At 43.5% G+C, this 21,180-nt stretch overlaps 1 protein-coding gene across 5 annotated transcripts in view; it reads right to left on the reverse strand.

The window, feature by feature from the left end:
* The window catches only part of LOC124595920 (ring canal kelch homolog), a 133,758-nt gene that overhangs the window by 58,437 nt on the left and 54,141 nt on the right, over window positions 1–21,180 (reverse strand). For all 5 annotated transcript variants that reach the window (XM_047134831.1, XM_047134833.1, XM_047134832.1 and 2 more), the window contains one exon: window positions 16,679–16,791. In XM_047134831.1, the coding sequence (XP_046990787.1) occupies window positions 16,679–16,791 (113 nt within the window). The remainder of the gene's footprint in view (window positions 1–16,678; window positions 16,792–21,180) is intronic.

Consider the following 21,180-nt stretch of genomic DNA (forward strand, 5'->3'; position numbering starts at 1 on the left):
TAGGCGATTGAATTTAATAATCTGTATGTTGTTAAAAGTGGCCTAATGCTACTGATTTATTTGTGTTAATGGTTTCAACAGGATTTTATATGGTTGTAATGGCAGTGCTGTTCTGGACAGAGATGAGTACAAAGAGTTCCACGAGTACATCTCACTCTGTACCGAATCAGGTTGTAAAGATACTGTTTCAGGAAGTTCAGCTTGAGCATGACTTACTGGTGATATCCGTGGTTCAGTCACCACAGATAAAGAAGATAGTGAAATTTTACCAAGGTTCCGCAGGGCAACTTGTGTGAGGAAGTTAATTATAAATGGAATGAATTCACGTTAGATCATTTTGACGAAAAGTGCTTTTATCATAAGCCACTTATGTTGTTGTGAAAATTTTGAAAGGCAGTTATTTGGTGTTGGCTTAGTTTCTGAAGCTAGTGTCTTGGTTTGAATGCTCTCATAGGGGGACCTGTTTCAATTTATTGGCGATTTTGGTACATAGCAGTCGTGATATTCAAAGATGACCCACTGCGCTGAATTTATTATGCAGGTATTAGATAACATATACTGGAATTATTTGGCTTCGTCATAACACATTGTTAGCCACTAGCAAACACAGTCTAAATACGAGGTCTAAATCTGATTATTGAGTAACATTATACACTACAACACTGCTTTTACGTCCTCGGAATCAACATTTTCATGCTGTTTATGACATTTTTTACTGGTCCCGTCATATTTCCTATGCCCACAATGTTAATTTTCACCTGATTTTGCGTCAACACATTTATTTTCCTGCAATTTACATATTACGAAACAATATTAGTGGAGAAAAAAAGACGCTGGCATGATCTTGGCAGTACAGTAGTGTTTAAAAATATTACGTGGTTAAGTTTCTTGACACCAGGGCACTCTACTTAGTGGATTTGAACCGGTAAATATGTAACAGTTGGAACAGTTCATGCCGTATCTCCTGCTTCTGCCAAGCTCTAATTAGCATGGTGGCTGATGGGTGTAACTAGGTTCATTCAAATGAAGATATCAGGACCAGTCACAACCATTTCCAAACTGTCTCTACTCTGCAAATGCAGTTTTGTGATTGTTGTTATCATCATGACACCTTTGTCAAACCATATTTAGCATGTGTTCGTAGATTATCCCGGCGAATGAGATGCTTGAAGGTCTCTCGAGCATGCAGCCGGGTTGACTGGTCATTGTAGAACGAATTTTTGACAGCGTAGCATGCCATCATCATCAGGTTACTCCTGTTGACTGATGTCCTAGGCCGGCGGGTGGTGTGGTCTATATACATGTCGCCTCTCCCCTCCACTGACTCCGCGTATGGACCAAGGGATGTGTAGGCTGTGGTGGTGGGGGTAGCTTGTGCTGATGAGATGACTGATGGGCGTCAGTACGCATGCCGCCTTCAGCGGGTGTGGTGCCCCGTTTCCGCTGCTCCAGCAGAACTTTTATTCCTGGATTCCACGCTTGGCTGATGTGAAATCCGTTGTCCTTGTTAATAAGGTTCTCGTGCCGCTGGATTTCAATTGCTTCCTTGTATACACAGTCCCAAAAGCAGGATGTGTTGTGCAGGACTTCCGTGTTCTTGTATTTCATACGATGATTTGTCTCAAGGCAATGTTCTGCGATTGCAGATTTTGTAGGCTGTTGGAGATCTGTGTGCCGTTTGTGTTCAGTACACCTTTCCTCGATCCTGCGAATGGTTTGCCCCACATATGCTTTCCCACACTCGCACAGTATGAAATAAACTCAAGATTTCCGGAGTCCTAAATCGTCCTTCACTGTCCCTACAAGGGACTTGATGTTAGGCGGCGGGCGGTAGATGCATTTGATGTTATGACGACCCAGAATCCTGCCTATTTTTCCAGATATGTTGCCCCCGTATGGTATGTAGGCTGTCGCTTTCTGTGGATCATCATCAGGTGTCAGCTGTGGTATGGTCTTTTGCTTGAAGGCGCATCAAATTTGGTTCACGGAGCTTATGTGATCTCCGACGGAGAAAGCTTAAAACCGGAACTAGACCACCTCAAGGACGTATTCCAGAAGAACGGCTATATTGACCACTAAATTCGACCCGCCTTCAACCAGAGGACCACACCACATCCAACACCTGATGATGATCCACAGAAAGTGACAGCCTACATACCATACGCAAGCAACGTATCTGGAAAAAATAGGCAGGATTCTAGAATATCATAACATCAAATGTGGTTACCGCCCGCCGCCAAAGATCAAGTCCCTTGTACGGACAGTGAAGGATGATTTAGGACTCCGGAAATCTGAAGTTTATTTCATACTGTGCGAGTGTGGGAAAGCATATATGGGGCAAACCATTCTCATGATCGAGGAAAGGTGTACTGAACACAAACAGCACACTGATCTCCAACAGCCTACAAAATCTGCAATCGCAGAACATTGCCTCGAGACAAATCATCGTATGAAATACGAGAACACAGAAGTCCTGCACAACACATCCTGCTTTTGGGACTGTGTATACAAGGAAGCAATTGAAATCCAGCGGCACGAGAACCTTATTAACAAGGACAACGGATTTCAAATCAGCCAAGCGTGGAATCCAGGAATAAAAGTTCTGCAGCAGCAGCGGAAATGGGGCACCACACCCGCCGAAGGCGGCATGCGTACTGACGCCCATCAGTCATCTCGTCAGCACAAGCTACCCCCACCACCACAGACTGCACATCCCTCGGTCCATACGCAGAGTCAGTGGAGGGGAGGGGCGACAGGTATATATACCACACCACCCACCGGCCTAGGACATCAGTCAACAGGAGTAACCTGATGATATGGCACGTTACTCCATCGAAAATTCATTCTACAACGACCAGTCAACCCCGCTGCATGCCCGAGAGACCTTCAAGTATATTTAGCATGTTTCAGCATATGGCCACTTGGAGCACTAGTTGACACTGTCATTCACTTTCCGTTGCTCAAATGTTTTTAGTTTAAAAATACCAGTTAAATATTTTATTCATGCTGAGCAAAACGTGTTTCGAGAATTTATTCTGATTGTCAAGTGCAGTATTTACATACATATTTTTTGTGATGTTACACAAAAAACAATGTGACCATACGCAGAGTCAGTGGAGGGGAGGGGCGACAGGTATATATACCACACCACCCACCGGCCTAGGACATCAGTCAACAGGAGTAACCTGATGATATGGCACGTTACTCCATCGAAAATTCATTCTACAACGACCAGTCAACCCCGCTGCATGCCCGAGAGACCTTCAAGTATATTTAGCATGTTTCAGCATATGGCCACTTGGAGCACTAGTTGACACTGTCATTCACTTTCCGTTGCTCAAATGTTTTTAGTTTAAAAATACCAGTTAAATATTTTATTCATGCTGAGCAAAACGTGTTTCGAGAATTTATTCTGATTGTCAAGTGCAGTATTTACATACATATTTTTTGTGATGTTACACAAAAAACAATGTGACCATACGCAGAGTCAGTGGAGGGGAGGGGCGACAGGTATATATACCACACCACCCACCGGCCTAGGACATCAGTCAACAGGAGTAACCTGATGATATGGCACGTTACTCCATCGAAAATTCATTCTACAACGACCAGTCAACCCCGCTGCATGCCCGAGAGACCTTCAAGTATATTTAGCATGTTTCAGCATATGGCCACTTGGAGCACTAGTTGACACTGTCATTCACTTTCCGTTGCTCAAATGTTTTTAGTTTAAAAATACCAGTTAAATATTTTATTCATGCTGAGCAAAACGTGTTTCGAGAATTTATTCTGATTGTCAAGTGCAGTATTTACATACATATTTTTTGTGATGTTACACAAAAAACAATGTGACTGTTTGTTTGTGTGTGTGTGTGTGTGTGTGTGTGTGTGTGTGTGGTTTTCTAGATAACTGATGAGGCACAGTGCCTGGTAACCTCAAAAAGATGACTACAGTGCAAGAGACTTCAAAAATCCACAAAATACTTTCATTATTTAAATAACGAATGGCAGCTGCAGGCTTTCAAAAACATCAATTATGACATACAAAACTGAGTAAAATGTTCCTACTTCCCTGACAGTTATCAGTTCCAGTTACATTAGTGGTTTTTATTAGATAACAAACCCTCATCAGATAATAAACAAGTCACTGAAAAGGCTTTTGATGCCTGTTATGTACATATATCATACATAAAGTGCAAGGGGGGTGTCTTATGCGTAACTTTTACAGCTAAAAAACATTATTTCACTCATTTTACATTTTCCCACGTTTCACACAATTTTTCTGAAGTCCCTTGAAAAGTGTAAAAGTGGAGTTTTACTGTACTTAAACGAACCATTAGCCCGTGTGATGGATAGTGTTGGTATCCAATTACAAAATATTTGCGGTGAGTGTCTATCTAAAGGTAAATACTGGGGAGAACTATTGTAGAGTACACGTTAAAGCCAGAAGAAGAAGATCAGCTTTGATTAATCCAGTTTCATTTAGGACTCAAGTGGGTGTGGGGAACTAGTGTTTATTTTTTATTTTTTCCTCCTTCCTGATTATTAGGTCAGCTGAATAACAGGTTTGGGGAAACATGGATATCTGTAAGTAGCAGAATACTATCTGTATGCGACTATTTCCTCTAAACTACACTGAATGTGAACATTTAAAAACAGTAACTAGAGTCCCAGCATGTTATTTAATTTCCAAAAGAAATAAAGAAATATTTCATTATCATTTTCTCAATCTGTAGTATGAGGGCTATTCAGAAAGTAGGGAACATTTTGGCATTAAAGGAAAACTAAGTACAAGAACTACATTTTATTATATACACCTGAAAGAGCAGCTGACATACTACTTTTCCACATATTCACCAAACACACTGAGGCATTTATCATAGTGGTGGACAAGCTTTGAAAGACCTTCATCATAAAATTCTGCCGCCTGAGACTTCAGCCAATGAGTCACGCCCGCCTGGAGTTCCGCGTCGTCATCAAAGTGCAGTGCTGCAAGCCTGTTCTTCATCTTGGGAAACCAGTGAATGTTGCTTGGTGCAAGGTCGGGGCTGAAGGGCGGATGAGGGAAAATTTCCCATTTGAATGAACTGAGGAGTTCTTTTGTGCTATTTCCCGTGTGAGGTTGGGCATCCACTCTTCACGTTGGTTCCACCATTTTTAAACCGAATACACCATTTCCAGATGGATCATTCACTCATTACATTGTTTCTGTGCACTTCGCACAATTCACGATAAATTTCTATAGGTTTTAGGTTTTTTGCCAGCAAAAACTGTATCACAGGCCACATCTCACAACTGGCGGGATTTTCGATGGCAGTGCACATTTCAAATTCAAATATCGAAAAAACCAGATGCGTAGAGACGTTCCCGTTGTTGCGGATGGATGCCAACTGAGCTGCCGATCATGCATATACCAAAATATACGCGATCAGCGCACGCCTAGCAGCGTCAGGTGAAAATGTTCCCTACTTTCTGAATAGCCCTCATATAAGGAAAAAAGACAAAAGAAAGAAATAAAAACATTGAAAGAAATAATATTTGTTAAATGATTTAGTATTCAAGAATGAGCTCTCTTTCAGATACTGTCTCAACAAATAGATATCTAAACAGCAATCAAAGATAATCACACACAGAAAGAAACTAAAGTCATATAATATGCACAATATAATAAGGGATTTCATTAATCATGGGTATAATTTTAGCAAGTTTATTGGGACGTATTAAAAACAAAATCAAAAAAGATATAAACTAAAAATGAAAAATATGAAAAAATATTTAGTTGGCTTATGAGCAAAGAATGACCAAGAGTGCTAATACTATATTTCTAACTGGCTCATAGCTGAGTTTTGTTTACAAGGAATGTTGAGCTTGGAACAAATGGAGGGGAACAGCTCATAATTTTTCTAAGTGTTACTAAAGAGAAAATATAATAAGTAACTTTACAGGTGAATCTACTTGCTCTTGAGTACAAGATCAAAATTAGGACTTTTCATCAGTGGCAATTAAAGGTTACTAGCAACTTTGTAGTGTTAACTGTTTGTTTGAGAAGGGTTGCAGCCAGCGATATAGTAATTTTCTGCACTGCATTTTGCAAAAAGCCTAGCAATATCGTACACATTTAACATTTCAGAATCTGAGATTTGTTCTAATATGCTCTGAACAACTGATTATTTACACTTGAGAATAGAAGCAATGTAATCAAACTAAAAAATTACATGCTTAATTTAAAGTACCATTGAAGTTTGAGTAATACTTGTATATTGTTTAAGACTACAGCAAAACAGTTGTGAGATTTTTCTCCTAGTTTTATTATGTTATAGTATCACAAGTAATTTACTGCAGAAAAACTTAACAGCAAACCTAGCTAATAGTACCTTGGAGTTCTGAAGGTACATCTTTGTCGGACTGTGTTATTCCATTAGCTGGTTACGTATACTGTACTGGTGAAGAGGGATAGTAATTTTACACTGCCAAACGGTCAAGACTAGCACAATGAAAATCTTTAAATTTTATTGGGTTGGTGCAGATCACTAATTGTAGTGGTTCGTCATTGACAGTTCAATTCTTTATCTGTCTGTGTCCACCAGCTGGTTTATAACCCATTAAGATTTGCTGCGTTACAACCACTTTGGAGAGTGGGAAGGATTGTGGATGGAATGTTCCTCATTTCTAGACATGATAACAGACAGTCAAAGCTTTGGTGAAATACGTGGTTAAGCTGTTCCAGTCTGGGATGAAACTGAGAGATTAGCAGGGTGCTCCTTTGCAGGCAGTTCACAGGAGTGACTGAAGGTTAGTGGCCTATGTGGATATGGTGCAGGAGATCTGTTTGCAGACTAGATTTCAAGGATAATGTGGCCTTTCTGTGAGGCATATGAAAGTCCCTCAGCACACAGGGTCAAGGATTGCTTGTCACTGCAAATGCACCATTTGTAAGTGGCTAAACTCTATGGGAGAAACTTGTTAGTGCAGAAGGGATGGAAACTATTAAAAATGAGGTACCATTACTGGTTTTTTAGTGTGATATGGGCAGAGGTTTTTAAGGAGCCATGAAGAGGTGAAAGTCAACATGCGGGGGGTTGCACACTAGATTTACGAGGATCAGACCAAGTGAATAGGAGAAGTGTTGAGGCTGTGGAGAAATGAGGACAGAGCGTCTTGCCTTGGATCCAAATCATGAAGATATAACTGATGAACCTAAACCCGACAAGGTTTAGAATCCTGGATAGCTAAGGAAGGTTTCATCTATGTTGCCCATAAGCAGGCTGGCATATGAAAGTGTCATGTGTCTGTCCATGGTCATGCTGACGATTTGTTTTTGAAGATCTTAACCTCGAAGAAGTTGTGAGTAAGGATATACTTCGTCAGGTGTGCAAGAAATGAGATGGTAGATTTGGATTTGGCAAGACATTGGGGAGAAACAATGTTCAGTGGCCGTAAGGCTGTGGGGCATTGGAGATATTGATGCACAGGGAGATAGTGTCAACAGCAATGAGTAGGGATCAAGAAGATAATGTTGTGAGGATGGTTGAGAGGTAACAAAGAAACTGGTTTGTGTCCTGGATATCAGAACCTAAATTGCAGTCGATGGGTATAAACTGTTGGTCAACAAAAGGTAAGACTCTTTTGATTGGAGGACTGTAACTAGTAATAAATGATCATACATAGCACAATGGTTAAATTTACAGATTTTGAAAAGAATGGGGAAGGTTCTGACATTCTTGTTTGTCTGGAGGTCCACTGCCCTGATAAACATTAAGACCGTGATAATCCGGAAAACACAATTGTGAAGCAAGCACAGACTCTTTCCTGTATTCTTAGGACAATGTGGTTCCTAGCACTGTCAGACACCTTCAAAAAATATCAGAACTGTTCTGTGCAGAACCTCGAACTACTGTCTACCTAACTGAGCCTTGATGAAAAGTGATGTAAATGATGATGACTCAACGACTGATCACTCTGAAATTGTACAAGTGATAAACTCTGCATTGACCAATGAACTGGGTGCGATTTAGGCCAACAAGTTGACAAATAGATCAACACTGACAGAAATTTTGCTATAGAAAACAACTGTCTAACGATGTGATATTACAAGGTACTGTATTTTGAACTCACAGAAGGCACCAGAAACTGAGAGTGATAAAAAAGAAACACTTACAACTCACATCTCTTGGCTTCAGAAACCTTAAACACTTTTGTTTTGTAAAATTCACTGGGAGTGGCCCACAATACGGTACTTCTGAAGTTATGAATCTGAACATAAGAAAAAATTATTGTCACAAAAAGAGCTCAATCCATGGAACAAGTTACCATACCTGGAATGTACCAGAGAGCTCAGAAGAAAATTTCAGCTAAACCATCAGTTGTTGATATAGTCTGACATATTCCACATCATTGATATCATCAGATATCTTTGCTACTCCTAAATATTGTGATTCCAATTACACTATGCCAAATTCTTGGTAAAATTTTCTTAATTAGTTTGTTCTTGATCTTCTCAAATCAGTGGTGCTTATTTTACTTCACAACTGGCATACAAAAAGTTATTTATGTATAGTGAACTTTTCTAAAATTTTTAGTCTCAAATTTATTTAACAGAGCAGTACAATAATCGACTTTTAATTAAAATTTGTTTTTACAGAAAAGTTGTAAATACTTACTGTAATCTCTCTGTCATGTATAATAAATATCAGTTATTTCTTTCTGTACATTGAAACTATACGTTATGGTTAAAGCACTTTCTTAAACCAGTTTTTCTTTAAAAACAATGTTGATAATCCAGTAAGCTTTCGGTCAAAAAGACTTATTCTGAATTAGACAAAACACACACACACACACACACACACACACACATATATATATATTCGTGCAATGCAACACACATACACATTACTACTATCTCTGGCTGCTGGGGTAAGATAGTGTGCAACTGCACATGATTGGAAAAGTAATCTAGGTGGTGGGGGTAAGGAGGAGGCTGGGAGGGGAAGGGATAGCAGGGTAGGGGTGGGGGATGGTAAAGTGCTGCTTGCGGGAATAAACAGGGATGAAGTGCTGAGGGGACATGGCAACTAGGTGCAGTCAGGAGAGTAGACAGAGGGCAAGGGGGGGGGGGGGGGGTCAGAAAACTGGAGAAGTAAAAGGACTGTGGATGCATTGGTAGAACAGAGGTTGTGTAGCTGCATTGTGCTGGAATGCGAACAGGGAAGGGGATAGGTGCATAAAGGACAATGACTAATGAAGGCTAAGGACAGGAGGGCTATGGGAATGTAGGATATATTGCAGGGAGAGTCCACCTATGCAACTGAGAAAAGCTAGCGTTGATAGGAAGGATCCGGATGGCACAGGCTGTGAAGCAGTGACGGGACAGGAGTAGGTAGTGGTAGGAGGATGTATAGAATAAGTCTTGCATATAGGTCTATTACAGGGCTATTGTGGACGAGGGGATAGACAAGGACTGTGTAAGTTCAGTGGGTGGCAAAATACCACTGTGGAAGGGCTGGGAAGGATAATGTATAGGACTTTCCTCATTTCAGGGTACGATGAGAGGTAGTTGAAACCCTGGTGAAGAACATGATTCAGTTGCCTCAATCCTGAATGGTACTGCGTCATGAGATGAATGCTCCTCTGTGGTTGGACACTGGGACTTCGGTAGATGGTGGGTGACTAGAGAGATAAGCACATTATATCTGTTGCTGTACAAGGTTGGAAGGGTAGTTTTGGTCTGTGAAAGCTTCAATGAGACCCTTGGTATATTTCAAGAGGGAACATTCATCATCACTACAGATGCGATAGCCATGGGTAGCTAGACTGTATGGAAGGGGCTTCTTGGTATGAAGTGGGTGGAAGCTGTCAAACTGGAGGTATTGCTGGTGGTTGGTACGTTTGATATGGATGTAGGTACTGATGCACCCATCTTTGAGGTGGAGGTCAACATCGAGGAAGGTGGCTTGTTGGATTGAGGAGGATCATATAAAGCAAATGGGGGAGATGATGTTGAGGTTCTGGAGAAATGTGGATAGGGTGTCCTCACCTCAGTCCAGATCAGATGATGTCATCAATGAATCTGAACTAAGTGACAAGTTTGAGGTATCAGGTGGTTGGGAAGGATTCCTCTACATGACCAATGAATAGGTTGGCATAAGATGGTGCCAAGCTGATGACCATTGCTGTACCACGGATTTGTTTGTAAGTGATACCTTCAAAGGGTAAGTAATTATGGGTGAGTACCAGGAAGGTTGGTCGGCAGATGGGGAGGGTAATGTTCAATAGTGGCAATGCCATGGTCATTATGGATGTTAGTGTAGAGGGAGGTGGCATGAATAATGACAAGCAGGAAACAGTGTGATAAAGAACAGGAACTGTGGAGAGTCGGTGGAGGAAAGGTTGGTTGGTTGCAGGTAATAGGCTGAAGTTGTTGGACTAGAAGAGCACAGATTCTTTCAGTGAGGGCACAATAACCGGCCATTATGGAGCACCTTAGGTAGTTGGGGTTATGGCCATCAGGAAGCACGTGGAAGGTAAGAGTGGGGAGAATGATAGGGCTGAGGAGAGGGAGAGAGACCCAGGTAGAGGTTCTGAGATGGGCCTAGGGATTAGAGGAGAGATAGGAGCTACTACTGGGTTTCTGGAATGGGGTCACTGTGGCAGGTTTTGTAGGTGGATGAATTTGACAGCTCGTGGAGTTCTTCCCCCCAGGTAACCCTTGTGATTCAAAACAACAGTGATGGACCCTTTGTCAGCAAGTAGTATTATAAGGTTGGGATCACTTATTAGGTGGTGGATTGCAGTTCTTTGAGTGGTGGATATGAGGTTAGTTTGTATGGTAAGGCATTTGGAGAATGATGGTGAGGCAAGGTTCAAGGTCAAGAAATTCTGGAATGTTAACAAGGAGTGACATGGGGGTAGTGGGGGAGGATCACAGTTACATGGAGGAATGAAGTGAGTCAGTCAGGCAGGGTTCTACATTGGTCTTTGGTTCAGTCTGATTTGTAGGGGTGGTGATGAAAATTTATTTCTACTGTAGGGACTGGGAGAAGGAGAGAAAGACTACATCATGCCCAGCATGATTCACAATTGAATTTGGGAGTGGGGCAAAAAAGGTAAGGCCTTTGCAAAGGACTGATACTTCTGTGGAGCTAAGGCTTTTGGAGGAAAGGTTCATGACTGTGTTTCTGGTCAGATTTGGTTCTGGATTCTGTATGGTGGTAGGAGCAAGATTTTGAGGGTGGGGTAAAAGTAATAGCCTCGAGGCAGGGTTTGTCAGCCATGAGGGGATGTGAAGGAGGTCTGGAAGCTGTTTTAGAAGTGGTGGATAGCAGTCCAAGGTGAGAGATTTCTGAGGTAAAATTGTGCATGCTGCTCTAGTTCCTGATGGGGCAAGAGTTTCAATGTGGGAGATGTGAGCCAAGAATTTGGGATTGCACAGCAAGAGAATTTTACAGATTGGTAGGAGTTATTACAAGGAAGTTTGGATCTCCAGAATGATATTTTCACTCTGCAGTGGAGTGTGTGCTGATATGAAACTTCCTGGCAGACCAAAACTGTATGCCGGACCGAGACTTGAACTCAGGACCTTTGCCTTTCACGGGCAAGTGCTCTACCAACTGAGCTACCCAGGCACAGCTCACGACCCGTCCTCACAAGTTTTACAGTACAGTGGTCAGTCAGAATGTTATGACCTACCATTGATATAAACCTATCCAGACAATAATGGTGTCACCTGACAAGGACTGACAGCTAGTCAGACACACGTACGTGGTGCATATAGTAACAGTGAGTGCGCTGTCCGTGTTTAGAATGGGGAAGGTGTGCTATCTATCTGAGTTTGTTGTGAGGAAGGATCGTGAGTTGTGCTTGGGTAGCTCAGTTGGTAGAGCACTTGCCCACAAAAGCCAAAGGTCCCAAGTTCAAGTCTCGGTCTGGCACACTGTTTTGATCTGCCAGGAAGTTTCATATCAGCGCACACTCCGCTGCAGAGTGAAAATCTCATTCAAGAAACAACCCCCAGGCTCTGGCTAAGCCATATCTTCGCAACATCCTTTCTTCCAAGAGTGCTAGTTCTGCAAGGTTCACAGAAGAGCTTCTGCGAAGTTTGGAAGGTAGGAGACGAGTTACTGGCGGAATTAAAGTTGTGAGGACGGGTCGTGAGTCGTGCTTCGGTAGTTCAGTTGGTAGAGCACTTGCCTGCGAAAGGCAAAGGTCCCGAGTTCGAGTCTCAGTCCGGCACACAGTTTTGATCTACCAGGAAGTTTCAAGTTTGGGTCTGTTTCACATGGTTTTGCAGGACTATGTTGGTGAGGGTTAAGGACTTGGTGGGATCTGAATAGATGGAGGTCACTACGGAAGGAGGGGTGCAGGCACAGATGGCCATTTGAGGGGATTCCATGAGCTACAAAACAACACAGGAACAGTATGAGAGACTGGCTTCTGGCTACGGATAAGGAAACTTTTCTGTATTGGCGCAGACAGAAGGAGCAAGGATCCACGGTGGAGGATAAAAATGCATAAAAATATGTAAGTAACGTAGAAATATGTGCGAAAAAAATCACAAAAAAGCACAAAAATACATAGGAAAAATCACAAAAATGACATAACTGATGAAGTTTGAGGAAACAGAGTTGGCCAATAATGAAATTTAAAAAAGAACTGAAATCAACATGAAATCAAATGAGATCAAAGATAAAAATAAATATAAAGATACAATGGGGGTTACAGGTTTTTGGGCAGATTGTATGGAGAAGGCAGACAGCAGATATGACTAGATTAGGTGAGGTTAGTATTGCGATCTGGAATAAGAGAGGAGAAAGGGGAGAACAATAAAGGTACAGAAAATAACATGCAAAAATATGCGAGAATTACACAGAAAGAGTGATCATTTGAAGGTATAGGATTAAGATATTGGTTAGAGTAATGTGGGACATGAGAGGCTGCATCAACAATCAGCATGGTCTTGTGGCCACGCATTCTGCATGGACAAGATGGTTGATAGAGTGCGGCACATAAGTAAGAGCAGGCAGTGCGGTTCAGATTGTGACAAGTAAAACACAGAAAAGAAGATAAAGAAAAGGACAGACACTGAGTATAGTAATGCATACGAAAATAGTACCAAACGAAAACGGCACTGGGTTACGAGATGGAGGAAAAGCCATTAGGCAAAATCAAAGAAAGGAAAATTCAGGCTGGAATAATGAAAAGGATAAATTGCTGCTCACCATATAGTGGAAATGCTAAACAAGTAAGATTTCATCCAAAAGGCCTCCTTCTGAATTAGTCCAAAGAAACACACACACACACACACACACACACACACACACACACACACACACACACACGACTTCTGCCTTGGGCTGCTGGGGACAGATTGCAAGCAACTGCAGATGATGGGAGAAACAATCTGGATGGTGGCAGTAAGGAGGAGGCTGGGAGGGTGAGGGATAGCAGAGTAGGAGTTGTGGATGGCAAAAAGCTGCTTGTGGTAACATACAGGGATGAGAGCAGACGGGGTTAGGTAGCCAGGTGCAGTTGGGAGGTTAGACAGAGGACAGAGGGAGATGGGGGGCAGAAAAAGAGAGAAGTAAAAAGACTCTGGGTGCTTTGGTGAAATAGAAGGCTGTGTACTAGTGAAATGCTGGAATGTGAACAGGGAAGGGGGATAGATGCAAAGAGGACAGTGAGTAGACAATGAGTAACGAAGCTTGAGGCCAAGAGGGTTACAGGAACATAGGATATATTGCAGGGAGAGTTCTCTCCTGCACAATTCAGAAAAGCTTATAGTCCTACCTGCTGACAAGGGGTCCACCACTGTTGTTTTGAACCACAAGGATTATCTGGTGGAAGGACTCTGCCAGCTGTCAGATTTACCCACCTACAAAACCTGCCACCCACAGTGATCCCATTCCAGAAATCCAGTAGGATCTCCAGTCTCTCCTCAAATTCTCAGGCCCACCTCAGAACCTCTCCCCAGAGTCTCTCCCTCCCCCCCCCCCCCCCCCCCTCTCTCTCTCTCTCTCTCTCTCTCTCTCTCTCTCTCACACACACACACACCTATCACTCCTACCTTCTATAGGCTTCCTAAAGTCCACAAATCACTCCCAGTACTCCTACCTTCTACATGCTTCCTAAATTTCATAAGCCCAAACACCCAAGATGCCCCACAGTGGCCAGTTACTGTGCCCTCACTGAGAGAATCTCTGCTCTTGTAGACCAACACCTTCAGCCTATTACCTGCAACCTACCTTCCTATATAAAATATGCCAAACATTTCCTCCACCAACTCCTCACAGTTCCTTTTCCTTTACCATATGGTGCCCTGCTCGTCACTACTGATGCTACCTCCTTTTACACTAACATCACTAATGCAAATGACTTTGCCTTTATTGAACAATACCTTTCCCAATGGCCGGACAATTCCAAACCTACAATCTTCCTGGTCTCCATGTCATCACCCAAAATTACATCTCCTCGAAGGCATCACTTACAAACAAATCCGCGGTATGGCAATGGTCACCAGATCGGCACCATCCTATGCCAACCTATTCATTGGTCATCTAGAGGAATCTTTCCTAACCACCCAGTATCCCAAACTTGTCACTTGGTTCAGATTCATTGAAGACTTCTTATGATCTGGATCGAGGATGTGGACACCCTATTCACATTCCTCCAGAACCTCAACATCTTCTCCCCCACTCGCTTCAACTGATCCACCCCAACCCAACAAGTCACCTTCCTTGAAGTTGACCTCCACCTCAAAGATGGGTACATCAGTACCTCCGTCTACATCAAACCTACAAACAACCAGCAATATCTCCACTTTGACGGCTTCCACCCACTCCATACCAATAAGTAATTCCATACAGCCTAGCACCAGTGGCTGTCACATCTGTAATGATGACAAGCAGTCCCTATCGAAATGTATAAAGGGCTCAGTAAGGTTTTCAGAGACAACAATTACCCTCCAAATCTCATACAGAAACAGAGCTCACATACCTTACCTCTCCAGTCACCCACCACCTCCCTAAGTTCCACCTCCAGCAATGAGCTCTGAAGCCAATATTTAATCACATCCCAGATGTGATCAGTCAGGTTCAGATCTGGTGAGTTGGGGGGACCATGAAATCGCACTCTTGACCTTATGACATAACATACTACCTTGCAGAAAAATGCCATCAGGAAACATGATTGTCATGACACAATGTACATAGTCGGCAACCAGTATATGATACTCTTGGCCTTTGGCTGTTAAGGTGTTGAACGAGTCACCAGCTTGTCTCCTTAGTAAGGGTGTCAAGGAGCTGTTCCCCTGAAAGACAATGGATATGCGCCCTCCCATTGGCATGACGAAGAAGGTATCAGGATTCATCAAACCATGCAATGGTCTGGTACTGCATCAATGTCCAGTGCCGATGGTCACATGCCCTTTTTAGTCGCAGTTGCCGATGTCGTGGTGTTGACATTGGAACATGCATGAGTCGTCGGCTGCAGAGGCCCATCGTTAGAAGTGTTTGGGGCACTGCATATTCAGACACATTTGTATTTTGCCCAGCATTAAAGTCTGATGTTAGTTCTGCCACAGTTCGCCATCTGTCCTGATTTTTCCAGTCTGCCCAGCCAACGACACCCAACATCTGTAATGAGGGAAGCTGCCAACCCCACAATGTATGGACACCGTTTCACCTTGGTTTCGCCATGTGTTGAAGACACTCACCATAGCACTCCTCTAACATCCAACAAGTTGTGCAGTTTCTGAAATGTTTGTGCCAAGCTTCTGGGACATCACAATCTGCCCTCAGTCAAACTCAGATAGATAGTGCACCCTCCCCATTCTACACACGGACAGTGCACTCACTGTTACTATATGCACCACATGTGACTGACTGACTAGCTGTCAGTCCTTGTCAGGTGACGCCATTATTGCCTGGATGGCTTTATATCAATAGTAGGTCATAACATTCTGACTGACCACTGTACTGTAAAATTATCTATATGAGGGGGAAAAATAATGGCACCAGACTGCACAAATGGGGGAGGAGGTGGAGGAGGAGGAGAAGGAGGAGGAGGAGTAGAAGGGGGGAGGGGGAGAGAGAGAGAGAGAGAGAGAGAGAGAGAGAGAGAGAGAGAGAGAGAGAGAGGGGGGGGGGGGAGGGGGGGGGGGAGAGAGAGAGAGAGAGAGAGAGAGAGAGAGAGAGAGAATTTGCAGTACTGACAATGAGCAAGTCTGAATTCCATTACAATGAGCAAGTCTGAATTCCATTATGTCTTGAAGAATATCGAGATAAAATGAAAGGACAACTGTACTAAGTCACGTTGGAAAACATTTCAAGTACAATTTATGGAGAATTTGCAGTACTGACAATGAGCAAGTCTGAATTCCATTATGTCTTGAAGAATATTGAGATAAAATGAAAGAACAACTGTACTAAGTCACGTTGGAAAGCATTTCAAGTACAATTTATGTAATGAGAAACCAATCTTCAAAGAACAATCACTAAAAAATGATTAAGAGGAGGAAAGAAATGGTGCATAACCACTGCAATTTGTCATATGCATATATTAAAATGTGTTTATGCAGTGAACATGAAAAACTTATCTCTCTTTTATCCAAGCACTAGTTAATTTTATCTAACTGTGTACAATATTTGAATGAAAAATGAGGTCATACATGTCATAAGTGTATTACCTGCAGCGGCGTGTAGGCATTTCAGCAACTTGATACCAGCGTTCTTCTTTAAAATCGTAGCACTCTACACTTCGAATAGCTTTGGGTGCTTGCCCTCCCACAACCAGTAAAACCTGGTTGGAAAAAGCAGTATTTTAAATGAGAGTTCAACACCTTAGTACTGTAAGTTCGAAGTGACATGTTTTATTGCAAGAGACAGAAATATAGTTTGCACAAATATGTTCAATTTGAAACAGATCCTGAATACACTTTTAACTTTCAGCCGTATTCATCTTAACATGTTCTGTAGTGCATGTATCATGTTTCAGCTTTCACAAGACATCCAGCACAAAAGCTGGACTCATGACAGATTACATATTGACAGCTGGTTTATGGCCAAAGTGACACTAGTGTTCGCTTGGGGAGCCAAGTTGGCAGGGGTGCCAGAATCTGTATGTATGGTGTTTCTTAGTTAGTAGTGAAAACAACCTATTTCCACACTTACTAGATTTCACTATATTTTCAAAGATCTTTCCAAAAGCCCAAGGAATGACAACTAATGTATGAGATAGGGAGAGAGAGGGGGTGGGGGTAGGGAAGCCGCACCAAATTATATGTAGATTGTGTGAAAAAATGTTCTCCACACTGCTCTGCACATATTTTCAATATTCAGAAAATGTAGTGAATAACGTGACCAATTAAACCCATTATTTTCCCCTGGTCCATGATTACACAGCTTATGCCTTTATCAATGACTGGTAACAATGAAGTCCCCATGTCCAACAAACTGGACATTCACAATCACAGATATTATACTCTGATTAAAATTACTGCTGTTGCAGGGGACAGTGTTGCCACCATGTAACCAGCCATGCTCCACAAAATGCTGCACATACCTACAAAACAGGCAGCACAGCAAACATATGGCACTCGAAAAAGTGCTACTCGCTCACAGCTGGCTCCCATCACTCAACTCACTGAAACGTCAGTCACAAAGTAATTTTAATCGGACTATATTTCATGGAATTTTAAAGTCTCTAAAGCATTAATAACCCTATAAGTGGTCAGGCTTTGATTGCTATTTTCTAAAGCTATCTGTTCTGTTGCACAGCATGCATATGGGAAATGGAACTTGACAATGTAATTCAAGGCTTAGCAACTCGCTGATTTTGAGAATGAACACTTGTGCCTGCTCAGGCTCCTGCTTGTAAATAGACCATTTGTGGAATGGCGGGGAGTGAGGGAAATTAACACACATCATATAGCCCCAACAACACAGGAGCAGTGTTAACTTTGAAACAGGGGAGGGTCAGTTTTGACAGCGGTGCCACCTAATGGCAGCAATGGTTAGTTGGCATTCTGTAACACTGACAATGTCTTCATATTTCAATCTGCAGTGGGAGGAATCTTATCATTTCTTCTTGTAGAAGATAGCTTTGCAAAATGTTTAGTGTCTCATACAATGTTGAACACTTTCAGGAAGTTCAATTTACAACTGTACTACATGACTTGGCAAGTCAAACAACACAGAAATGGAAAAATACAAAGGACCCGAGCATTTGCAAGAGGTTTTAAAACTTAAAAAGGAAGCCCTCTGAAGGGGAAGAAGAAGAGGAAGAAAAATCAAGTGAATGTGCTGTTTGGATGAGCTACAAAACTGCACTACTTTTACGAAAGTCCTTGCCCTTTCATGGATCATGATTTAATAAAAGAATACTTGGTAGCTGCAGCTGAACATTTACGTCCTCTCCAGGTAGAATGATTTGGCATGATACTATTATTAAACATGGCAATCATATGCCCCACACATTATGTCAGATGACATTCAGGGCCAGCTTGCGATATATTTGCAGTGTGTGTCGCCTATTCTTTAGAAATCTATGAAAATGTAGATATCACAGGCTCACGGCTACAACATTCTTAGCAGTGTTGAAGAAAGTGAAAAAAATCTATATATTTGTCATGCAATTTATTAGTTTGTGTGTGTACAGTTATGGAAAAATGTCAGGATTCACAGTGTAACTGAACAGAAAAATGAAAAAGCTACCTGTCCTCAATGTGCACTGATTTGGAGCTTGAGGTAATTGATACTTTAATTGACAAGGAGTATAAAGACAGTACAGATTTCTCCACGCATTTATGCCAGGCTCAATTTTCTCATTCACACAAATCTACATGTCTCCCCACTGTATCCCCTGTGACAATGGAAAGGGGAGGGAAGGGGTAGTACTCACTGCTTGCAGACCTGCGATCACCATCTCCTCACAGAGCATGTTTGCTGTGAAGCCCTGATATAATTCTTTTGGTATGGGAACTGTTGGTCTGCCTTGATGCAAACACAATGTTCCCCTAAACTAGTTCCAGTGATATCTTGCAATCAATAATGGTCTTTCTCATTCTGAAACACATGAAATGTACACTAGGGTGTAACGTACATTTTAAATATTATTTTAATTACTTTCATGTTTCTGTTCATTGCTGCACTTTAAAATTTTTCTATGCCTTACACAGCACTATTCACAGTGTGTCATCTGAAATGAGAGCTCCTGTTGCAAAGAAAATTTGACTCTAAATGAAGTCTATATTGTGAAAGTCTGAATTTGTGGCAGCAATGTACTTTCGGCCTGATAGGTGAGCGCATCGCTGCCATTGCACGCTACGCTTACTCGGCCGTTGAGAGCTTGTGAAGAGGTTTCTGTGCTGCGGGTGCCATGGGAAGCAAATTGTCGTGTGCTGTTTTCACAATGCCTGCAGATTGTCGTGTTCTGCGCCCCGCAGCATGGGAAAGAAGTATGCACAGAGGAAACCTGCTGCTCCGAAGGGTCCTTCGGTTGTGCAACTCACTGAGTCTCCCGACCAAGCAAGGAATTCCCGAGAAAATGAGTCGCGGCCTGTCCCCCCTTTGTACGTCAAGTGCAAAGACGGATGGACAGCACTGTTCAACACTATGACGAATTGTGCTAAGAACGAGGTGGTCTATGAGTCTGTCGATACAGACTCGCTGATCTGCGTTCAAGCTGCAAACGTGGCCGACCACAGGGTGATCAAGGTCGCAGTGGCCGACCACATTGTCGAGGTGGCGCCGGCGTGAGAAGGCACCTTCCGTAGGAAGGATGAAGATGACCAAGGCACTCCTAAGGGGGTTACCTTGGTGCTGTGACGAGGTAGCGGTCGGGGAAGGGCTGCTGCGAGCCGGGTTTGGTAATGCAACCACAAGGTCGTACAACTGGACCAACAAGAAAAGGGCGCCACTCTATGCCGTGGCCGTCCAAATGGCCGACGGCGGGAGCGACATCTTTGACTTGCAGAAGTTGCTGGGCTTCCCCGTTACGACGGAGGCTCTCCCGACTGCCATGGACCCCCAGACCTAGTGCTTCAGGTGCCAGGGCGTGGGCCATGTCGCGAATTATTGCCGCAACACGGCGCGGTGCGTTAAGTGCTCAGGCGAGCACGACAGCCGTGCCTGCGACCGTGGCAGTGACGTTCTACCAACTTGCGTCTGGGGTGGTGGCCCGCATGTCGCCAACTGGCGCGGTTGCCCAGCTTTCTCAAGCCGCAACTGTGCCAAAGGCAGCGAGGCAGCCACAGCCGCACCGATGCAGCGGAAGAAGAGAAGATGACGTCAGAAACGACGTAGGGCGCAGACCAGCCCGGCACAGCTGAGGGATGACGCAGTAGCAGCTCCACCTGCCAGGGGCAGGGCCGACCGCCCAGAAACGGGCAGTCAGGATGCAGCTCGTGCCCCCAAGAAGAACTGTGGCCTCAAACTCGGCACCACCGTGAAGGAGGCCACTGCAGCTCTTAAAGCCGTCATGGCGGCAGAGAAGGAAGAGGCCTTGAGGCAACTGTGTGCAGTCTTCACCCAAGGCCTCTGTGCTGCCAAACCTGTGAACACTCTTGCGACCTCGCAGAAAGACGTTCGCGTGTCTGTCCCAGCGGCTGCCCCAGCAGTACCACAAGTGAGGGGTACAAAGAAGACAACTGCCGCCTCAGCAGCATCGGTGGTGACGTTGACCGCTGCGAGGGCGGCCCCCGCAAGGGGCCGAGAAGCCAAAGATGCAGCCCTTATCACGCAAGCGTGAGCAAGCAGCGTGCACGCCTCTGAAGCTCAAGCGGCGCAGCTCACCGAACAAGCACAGCTGCTTGAGGCTCAGATACAGCAGAGCTGCGCCATGCAGTAGAGGACGACGATGCCGAATGGCGGTGGGCTGCCGCTGTTCAGCAAGCAGTCTGATGAAGCTGTGCTGTCATTGACGATACAGCACAGCAGAGGGCATAATGGCAATGCACGTGTTGCTGCACCAATTTTCTTGTTACAGGGACGAAGCCACTGCAGCAGGACCAGGAGAATCCATACGAGCTCAGCTGCAGCAACTGGAACATGCAGCAACATAGGAGGAGCAGCAACAGCAGCTGGCCCAGGAGACGATGCCGGCGCCAGCAGCAGCAGCACTCACCTCCTCGACAGGACTGATCATTCTATGACAATCTGTGCATTGCTTCTATGGTACTGATGCATGATA

This window comes from Schistocerca americana, chromosome 2, assembly GCF_021461395.2.
Source record: "Schistocerca americana isolate TAMUIC-IGC-003095 chromosome 2, iqSchAmer2.1, whole genome shotgun sequence".
In the NCBI taxonomy this organism is placed as follows: domain Eukaryota; kingdom Metazoa; phylum Arthropoda; class Insecta; order Orthoptera; family Acrididae; genus Schistocerca; species Schistocerca americana.